Source organism: Mya arenaria, chromosome 15, assembly GCF_026914265.1.
Source record: "Mya arenaria isolate MELC-2E11 chromosome 15, ASM2691426v1".
Lineage (NCBI taxonomy): Eukaryota > Metazoa > Mollusca > Bivalvia > Myida > Myidae > Mya > Mya arenaria.
Window position 1 is genome coordinate 21,986,222 of NC_069136.1, and position 10,282 is coordinate 21,996,503.

Below are 10,282 nucleotides of genomic sequence, written 5' to 3' on the forward strand. Positions count from 1 at the left end.
ATTACATTTACAATGCAATGGCCCGTATCTTTCTTGTTCTTTCTAAAAATACAACGATATTCTTACTGTGCATTCCTTAATTCATGACAACTTGAGAAATCGATTTCAAGTCTACTGTTCAATTCAAAAACGTTCGCACTTCATCGGCCAAGTAAACACGTCAATCACCTTATCAGGGCCTCAAGCATATAGCAGATCACGTGGTCATATCGAAAAGATCTTCTGGATCCCCGCATTCGCATAGAGATAATTAGCTATTGCAGAGAGCTGGGGCGAAGTCAATACGGATCAAAACAAGGTAGTTGGCTTTGTTCCCTAGAGCAAAACTCGTGTCAAAACAATCAAAATTGAAGAGATCATTTGAGATAACAGTGAAATTTTTTGCAATAACTGTTCTTTTGATCTTTCCATTCAAATATGGCGACAAGACGCAGCGAAAGACGAGTTACTCGTTCCACAAGTACTAAAACTGAAGCGGACACAGTGTCTGAAATGAAAAACGAATTGCAACAAACGGAAGTACGGTTTCGAAAAGCATGTAATCAAATAAACCTGTTGAACAGAAAGATGGAAAGTATTCACAAACGCTATAACTGTGCTAAAAAGAACAACCACCGTGTGTTTAGATACAAACTGAGGTTGAGGCTAGCTGTGGTTGAAGGATTGAGGAACATGTACTACGAATATGCCAACAAGAAGGTATGAGTAATTAGTAATTAATGTATGAATATGATGTTATTCTTTTTGACAAAAATAGCATTGTGGCAGTCTTCATTGATATGCAACATAAGTTGTCTTAAGTGCATTAAACGTAATAATGTTTATGAATGATAATTCACCAGTCAATTGAAGCCACAGCCCCCAGGACCTGGGTGTGTACTGAGGATAGAAGGGGAAATGGGCCTTGTTTTTACCTTCCATGTAGCCCTGAAGTGCCGAGGGAATGCGAAGGGTCAGTTTTCACGCCGAAAATAGTGCGGAATGTGCATTACCTAGGATGTTCTACTTTTAGGGTATGGGGCATTTGGTGGGGATTTTACCAGAAGTTTGTCTCTGCAGTGTAGGGATTGTACCTGGGATTGGCTGGACAGAAAGTAAAAGTCCCTGCTATTCCGGGACCTGGGGTAGGAGGGCTGTGGCTAAAATTGACCGGTGCATTAATTGGAGACAGTTTGGTCTGAAAGGGGGAACAGTCAAAACACTTAGTCATACCATTGTGCACCAGTCAATTAAAACCACGGCTCCGCCAGGTCTGGGGAATAGCAGGGACTTTGACTTTCAGTCCAGCCAAGTCCGGGTAAGACCTCCACCCTGTGGGGACGAATTGCTGGGAAAATCCCTGCCAAATGCCCTCGAACACCAGGGACCCAAGGGAAGGTCTGTTCCCCACTGTTTTTGGTGCGAAGACAAAACCACCGCGTTCACCCGGCACCGCAGGGCTACCTTGAGAGTAAAAACACAGCCCATTTCCCTAGCTATCCGCCAGGACCTAGGTGGCTGGGTTACAATTAACTGGTGCATTAATGGCATGGTGATGTTGTTATTTGGAGAGGTGACCCATTTATATTTATGCTACATAGAAAATTGTTAACAAGTTAATATATTTCTTTAATCTTTTAAAACATAATCAGGTTTTTGAAGTTTTTTGATAAAAGGTTTGAAGTATATTTTGTAAACAATTTTCAACACTTGTTTTTTTAAAGGATGGAATATACCAGGTATATTGGATGACCTCTCAATATCTAACACGGTTTTGTACCATTTCTTTGTTGGATTTCCCCTGAACCAATTGGTCATCTGGACCAAAGTATTATAACTTTGATTCCTGTTTGAATTTTCATGAATACAGATAGTATTTTTCACTAATTGTGTAAGTTGTCGTGCAGTTTAGGTGTGACCGAAAAAAGAGGGAGCAGATTTGGAAGAAATTCTAGCTATTAATTTTAAGTTATTGTTTTCTAAAATAATGTAAGGACTGATGTGTGGCATAAAATTTAGCAGAAATAGGGTTCATAGATGCTTATATTTACCTGAATTACTCTTTTCTTCAAGGCATCCAGGGTCGTAGAACTCCGCAGTGAGCTGTATAACGAAAGTGTTGAGGTTGTGCAACAGGAAGACAGTGAGTTTGAAGATTCGGAGATGGAGGATGGCACGGAATGAGGAAACGATAAGATGTGATATCACTGTGATCATGCAGTATTCAAAATATAGTGCTATAAGCGGAAGCAGAATACGTACAGCTGGATATCATGAGGAGCTTGATACGTCTGCTCTGCTGGAGTTCTTCGGCAATAAAAAAGGCGAGGGCATTCCATGTGTGAACCATTCTTTGCCTTTTATGAAAGGCTTTGATAGAGTAAAACACATTGTATTACAAACAAATGAGATCACAACTTTTAAAGTTTTTTTTCTTTATATGTTTAATTTGTTGTATTTGTTACAGCATTATAATTGTTAGATGATTTTATCATGAAACCAAATGAGGTTCCTGTCATTTAAATTCTTAAAGTGATATTTCATCGTCCTGTTGAAGAGGTGATTTGGAATTTTAATTCATGTCAGAGTTGGCTGCATTTTCATTTTTGATAACAATTACTTGCTACATCTTTTGTTAAAACTGGGCTGTGTTCTGTTTTGAAGTTGAATCCTGTAAGGCTTCATTTTATCATCACTTTTAAAAATAGTGTTCATTGAAAGAAACAGGAATTACCATAACACTTCAGAGAACTATCACAGACCTTTAAACCACGTTATGCAATGGGTGTAGCCATGCTATTATTAGCCACTGGAAAATATGATGTCATATTTCCAAATTATGTCATGTATACTGTTAAAAGACCTTTTTTTGCTTGTTCTGATTCGAAGTTAGGCCAAGAATAACTTCTATTAAACATCTAAGATTATAAAACCTCACTCATTTTATTTTCTATATAAAACATACTCACTTCAAAGTCCTAAATATCTATTGCAATAAATTTGACAGATAATATATTATTCTGATCTCTGAATGTGATGAAAATCAACGTTTTCTGAATGCAATTTCCCCTAAAACTTAACTCCACATGATAAAAGAGGCTGTTGTATGAACCAGTTGAGGTAAAAAGTCTTTAAATTTATTTTTTTTACTCTTACAGGGTTCTCAATAAGTTTCGGTTGAACCGTCTCAAATAGTAAAGTAACCAACCAGCTTCTACTTATTCTACTGAAAATTCATTTAGTTTTCCAAATTTGAACCTGCCCTATTGCCATTTGAAATGTCCATTTTGGCCGGCAGCCGGTTCTTATTGAGAACATTGTCTTAATTGGGATTTTTTTTCTGAAGATTGGGAAAAATATCTTATATTTTGCTTTTGGAATGGGTCCGATAGTCGGACCCAAGGGTATTATTGAAAAAGGCCTGTCTGATGTTGTAGGGGTAAGATAAAAAAAACGGGTGTACTCCTATCCTTGATTTAGTCTGTACTGTCCAGACTCTTCATTTACAAAATGCAGACACAATATTATGTATCATTTTCTTCTGATTTTTTAAGAAGGCATGCAAAAATGGTGCATGGTTTTGACTTTCATGAAGATATGAAGTTCTTGGAATTGTTAAGTATGATAAAATAAATATTGACTTCATTGAGTGGGACAGGTCATGTTGTCAACCTCGGTAGGCTCTGTTGATCTTTGCTCTAACCTCAGACAGCTATACTGTCTCCCTCAAGGAGGTCAAGATTATATTTATATTAAATAACAGTACCTAAAAAAAAAAGGTTAACACAAATTGAATGAAGAAACAGCACATAAGACTTGGAGTTTAGTATGAGCAGAATTGTACAGAATGATTTTGTTGAATTGTTGTTAAAAATAGAATCTGGTGCTATAATTGATGGTGTAATTAGTGTGTCATCACCTGCAATTATGAAAGTATAATAAGTATACGAAAATATAAACAGTCTTAAAAATGTTTCATATCTCTATAAAAAATAGATTTAAAGATTGGTTCTGATCATTCTAGTAGTTTCTTGTAAATATATCTTCTATGTTTAATTTTCTGACTGTTTTTATCATTTGAAAACATGTTTAACATCGTACAGTATTTTTGTTATAACGGTTTAATCTTTTAGCTAGTTTCTTAGTACATTTATGTTAAATTTGATCATGAACATTACTGAGACTCTATTACTGTATAACATTTTATACTATTACTGTATAACGTTTTATATACTGGACTTAGGTTTTTGTTGTTGTTGTTTTTTAGTATAAACAGCTGTATATGCAAACATGTGATGTTTTTTAACTTTTAAAGTAAAAAGGCTGTATATGCAAACATGTCATGTTATGTATTTTGAAGTAAAACGGCTGTATATGCGTACATGTTATGTGTTTTAAAGTTGTACAGCTGTATATGCTTTATGTTACATGTATATCTTTTAAAGTAAATACAGCTGTATATGCATACATTTTTTGCATTTCTAGTTAAAATTCTGCAAGAGATGCATACAGGTTATGTATTATTAAGTAAAAGCAGCTGTTAATGGGTAATTAATCCTTTCATTTTTTACTGAAACAATGATATTACTGCCATGAAATTATTCGTTTTGCATTGGATGAATATACTTTATTTGATTGATTACTTATTATGCATTTTCTTGATGAATATTTAGGCCTAAGAGATCATTCATTTGTTTCCAGCCCTTGTCTTTGTAATGTCAATGCCTGACTGACATATTTGAAAACCTCAACAGACATATCTCAAAAGCTCGACTGAAATATCTCAAAGGCTTGACTGACATATCTCAAAAGCTTGACTGACATATCTCAAAAGCTTGACTGAAATATCTCAAAAGCTTGACTGAAATATCTCAAAAGCTTGACTGAAATATCTCAAAAGCTTGACTGACATATCTCAAAAGCTTGACTGACATATCTCAAAAGCTTGACTGAAATATCTCAAAAGCTTGACTGACATATCTCAAAAGCTTGACTGAAATATCTCAAAAGCTTGACTAAAATATCTCAAAAGCTCGACTGACATCTCAAAAGCTTGACTGACATATCTCAAAAGCTCGACTGACATATCTCAAAAGCTCGACTGAAATATCTCAAAAGCTTGACTGAAATATCTCAAAGGCTCGACTGACATATCTCAAAAGCTTGACTGACATATCTCAAAAGCTTGACTGACATATCTCAAAAGCTCGACTGAAATATCTCAAAAGCTTGACTGAAATATCTCAAAGGCTGAACTGACATAACTCAAAAGCTTGACTGACATATCTCAAAAGCTCGACTGAAATATCCCAAAAGCTTGACTAAAATAACTCAAAGGCTGAACTGACATAACTCAAAAGCTTGACTGAAATATCCCAAAAGCTTGACTAAAATAACTCAAAGGCTGAACTGACATAACTCAAAAGCTTGACTGAAATATCCCAAAAGCTTGACTAAAATAACTCAAAGGCTGAACTGACATATCTCAAAAGCTCGACTGAAATATCTCAAAAGCTTGACTGACATAACTCAAAAGCTTGACTTAAATATTTCAAAGGCTCGGCTGACATACCATGATGACTACACCTAGAATCTTGAATGTTCTTGGTGAGCTTGTTCAAAAGCATTCTATATCATGGATCAAATGACTAGAGTCACCATGTTAAATCATAGAATAGCCATGTTTCGTCTGCCTATTGTTCAGTATGAATATGAATAAATGGTCATGTGCATGTGCAAGGCATAAAGGGCATTAGTTAGACAATTTTGGTAAATAATCATTTAGAGTTTATTTTCTACAAAATCTAAGTGATCCCACATGAACTTGTAAATTATTGATGAAATATCCTAGCTATGATACTAAGGACAACAATAAAGGGCATTTAAGACATCTTGGTATCAATAAACTAATGGCTTAGTGGCTCAATATAAAGAAATCAATGGCACGACTGAGATGTAAGTTGTTGCTGAAGATAAGTCAGTAAATAGAGGGGTAAAGATCAGGCCCCATTTTCTCAAAACATTTATGTCCCATATACGTGATTTTACTAAACTTTCTGGTTTTGTTTTTGTAAAATTACTTTAAATCTCTTACTTTAAACATTTTTGAGACTAAAACATGAAGTTACACAAATGTATATAAAGATATTGATGATAAAATATTTTTTGTTATGATAATTCAAGTAGAAGTTGGTTGGAATTGAAAAAGGGACTCTAGTGTGTTATGCTTTAAAAGCTTCGAGAAGTTAGGGCCATAAGTGGACAGAACCATTGAAAATTGTAAGTCGAGCGTTTAAGAAAGTAGAGAGCTCAAAACTTCCAAGATTGTATGATCGACCTTAAGATAATTCCTTCTATAATCATTGTCTATCAAGATTGCCTGTTCGAGAAATAGAGAAGTTATTTTTAACATGTACGGTACATACAAAAACTAAAAAAATGTATGGTAAATGTTATTGAATATGTTTTATTTTATAAGAATTTTAATTTCTCGTTTTCGATGTTAAAGCACAGTTTTAGCTTCTTCTTTTTTCATTTTATCTGAATTTTGAATTTTAGTGTTGTTAACAAGGCTTTATTTGCAAAAACTGTTTTCCCAACTATATCTTCTCTTTCCTATTTTCTTTCTGTTGTTTTATTGTTCAGAAATCTTATCGTTTCTATGATCATTATGATATTGATGTGCACTTCTTCAAATAATAATGTGACCAAAAGTTCACTGATGTACATTGATTAAATATTTCATTTGTGACATGCCTTTGTGAGAAGCAATGTTATTAAACAATGTCAATTCATATAGTTTTATTGTTTGCTTGGAAACTGACACCGATGCTGAGCTTTGAACAAGCTTGCATTATTGATGTCACTGATGGAGTATGAACGGATGATACGGATTGGATATGAAAATGCTAATAGAACATTCACATTCATGTTGAAAGGACTAGAATATAAATGTGGCATGCATGAAATATTATGTAGGGCATTATATATGAACTACGTAACACGACTTTCACGGTATTTCTATTAAACATTTATACACAATGTATTTATGATTGAATATAAATATGCTGAAAGGATAGCATAATTTCTTGGAAAATCAAAACAAAGAACTGTTGAAATCTTTATGAAATGTATGCTAAGTTTCATCATTACTTCTCTCTCGGCCATATTATGTCGCCACCACAATTTTTACCATCTCATAATTAAACATTGTCGAAATGAGTAGCCTTTGACCCCTTGGTAAATTCTGATAAAGAATTATGGCTGATGTAGGTCACTTGGTCATAAGTTTAAATAACACCAATTTGGCCACATTTACTTTTTTTATCAGAACGGAAATTTGTGGTCACTTTTAATACTGGGTCAATAGGAACTATAGGCTATGTTCGGTTAAAAGAAACTAGATCATCTCCCTTTTATACCAAAACTTGGCCAGAATGTTGTCCTCATGAGATTTCTTTTATCAAGGTTGATTGTAAATGTGAATCCTGTCCGATAAAAGTAGGTCACTAATGTCAAACGTCACTTAAAAGCCTAGTTTAAGGAATGTTTGGCATGATAAACCCCTGCTGTGCATCTCCTGCTAATTGCACTGGTGTCACAGTAGGAGCCAATTACCTGTGTATTCGTTTATTGGCTCAGGGCCATTTACGGTCCATTTCTATAATAAAACTTCTAAAACTGCACAGCAGGATACTCAGATCGGAGATCAGATAAGAGGGATCAAGGCAAGTAGATTAAGATCAATAAACAGAGGTTGTGTAATTTACACAGTTTTTTTTTTTTTTTTTGGGGGGGGGGAAGGGCTTAAAGAAGGCTTAAACTAGGCCTTTTAAAGCCACAGCCTGTCCAATGTTAATGGATCTTGGTCAAACTGATTCCCTTCATAGTCTTAAATAAATTTGAATATTGACCATCTCGGGTCAAAAAGAAGGTGATTATTTCAAATATAAGGAACAAATTGTTGACACTTTACATGGCCCATGGTTTCTCAGTTATCCTTGAAAATAATCAGAATGTTTGTCTTCATGAAGTATAGGCAAACTTTGATCATGTGTTTTTCAGTTGAGAAGTAGTTCACGGAGCCATCGATTGAAAAATAACACCACAGAGTTTGATTCTCAAAGAAATAAACTAGAACATATAATAAAGTCTTGATTAAGCGCAATACTAGGTAAAAAGGGTCACCAGGTCAAATGGCAATGTGGAAACAACCAATATTTGCGATCATAAACTGAAATAATCGTCAAATTAATGTATGTACTTATTACATTAACCTTTGGACAATAATTACTTAATGAACATATAGACATAATTTATTGTATAATCGGTAGTTAATTAGTCTCATCAATACAACATATATACATCATATAGTAAGTATACCTTAAAACATGCATTGCCGCTCAATGTATGAGTTATAAGAGACTATTGCACACAAAAAATAATACTAAACATAACTAATACAACATCTTAAATCGATATATATACAACACAAAGTATTGCACACATATTGGGTACCATATATCTATATATACAAAAGTGAGAAACTAGAAACCAATGCTAATCTATCAAAATCGATTATATATAGACAACAATTAGTGTATGTGCCTATGGACAACCATTATTCTAAGTGACTATGCACAACAATCATTGAATGTGCATATGGACAACAATTACAACAATCAGTGAACGTGCCTAGATCATTGTATGTGCCTATGGACAACATTTATTGTATGAGCCACTGGACAACAATTATTGTATGTGCCTATGGACAACAATCATTGTATGTGCCTATGAACAACAATCATTTTATGGGCCTTAGGGCAACAATCATTGAATGTGCCTATGGACAACATTGATTGTATGTGCAATTGGACAACACTTATTGTATGGACCTATGGACAGCAATTATTGTATGTGCATATGGGCAACATTCATTGTGTATACCTATGGACAACATTTATTTATGTGCCTATGGACAACTATTATTGTATGTGCCTATGGACAACAATCATAGTATGTGCCACAATAATTGTATGTGCCTATGGACAACAATCATAGTATGAGCCACACTCATTGTATGCGCATATGGACAATAATCATTGAATGTGCCTCAAACATTGTATGTGCCTATGGACAACAATAATTTTATGTCCCTACGGACAACAATCATTGTATGTGCCTGACAACAATCATTGTATGTGCCTATGGACAGCATTTATTGTATGCTCCTATGGACAGCAATCATTGGTTGTGCCACAATCATTGTATATGCCTATGGACAACAATTATTGTATGTGCCTATGGACAACAATCATTGCATGTGCCTATGGACAACACTTATTGTATGTGCCTATGGACAACACTTATTGTATGTGCCTATGGACAACAATCATTGTATGTGCCTATGGACAACAATCATTGTATGTGCCTATGGACAACAATTATTGTATGTGCCTATGGACAACAATTATTGTATGTGCCTATGCACAGCAATCATTTAATGTGCCTATGAACAACAACCATTGCATGTGCCTGTGGACAACAATTATTGTATGTGCCTATGGACAACAATCATTTAATGTGCCTATGAACAACAATCATTGCATGTGCCTGTGGACAACAATTATTGTATGTGCCAATGGACAACAATCATTGCATGTGCCTGTTGACAACAATCATTGCATGTGCCTATGGACAACAGTCATTTAATGTGCCTATGAACAACAATCATTGCATGTGCCTGTGGACAACAATTATTGTATCTGCCTATGAACAACAATCATTGCATGTGCCTGTGGACAACAATTATTGTATCTGCCTATGAACAACAATCATTGCATGTGCCTGTTGACAACAATTATTGTATCTGCCTATGGACAACAATTATTGCATGTGCTTATGGACATCATTTATTGTATGGGGCTATGGACAACAATTTTAATATTTACCTATGGGCAATAATTATGATTTGTACCTATGGTCAACATTGACAAAGTGATAATCCTGTCGTTCGGGTGTTTCTGTTAAGAAAACTAAGTTAAAATATTGTTAATTAATTGATGGATCCCACGCGAGCACACCTATTGTGTTAGAGAAACCTAAGGACATACCAAGCATAGCTGTATTGATGTTACTGTATGAGTTATGGATAGGATATTCCAGGGGGGTTGTGCTATCAACTGTCTACCATTAATTTAATGATATATCCTGTTAAAAATCAATGATGTGAACATGCTACGTTTTAATTAATGGGTTGATGTCATTGACAACTGGAACTTAGTTTATTGGTTTTATTTCATTA

At 34.7% G+C, this 10,282-nt stretch overlaps 1 protein-coding gene across 1 annotated transcript; it reads left to right on the forward strand.

Annotated features, from left to right (window-relative positions):
• The first annotated feature begins 273 nt into the window (after positions 1-273).
• On the forward strand, positions 274-6,773 carry LOC128220373 (uncharacterized). Its single transcript, XM_052928740.1, has 2 exons — positions 274-699; positions 2,053-6,773. The coding sequence occupies exons 1-2, from the start codon at positions 418-420 to the stop codon at positions 2,161-2,163; spliced, it is 393 nt and encodes a 130-aa protein (XP_052784700.1). The 5' UTR covers positions 274-417; the 3' UTR covers positions 2,164-6,773.
• The last annotated feature ends 3,509 nt before the right edge of the window (positions 6,774-10,282 follow it).

What these genes read in the sequence shown, in the direction of transcription:
- LOC128220373 (XM_052928740.1), top strand. Translation starts at nt 418, where the DNA reads ATGGCGACAAGACGCAGCGAAAGACGAGTTACTCGTTCCACAAGTACT. An exon ending in ACGAATATGCCAACAAGAAG is followed by an intron (nt 700 to 2,052) that starts GTATGAGTAATT and finishes CTTTTCTTCAAG; the next exon opens with GCATCCAGGGTCGTAGAACT.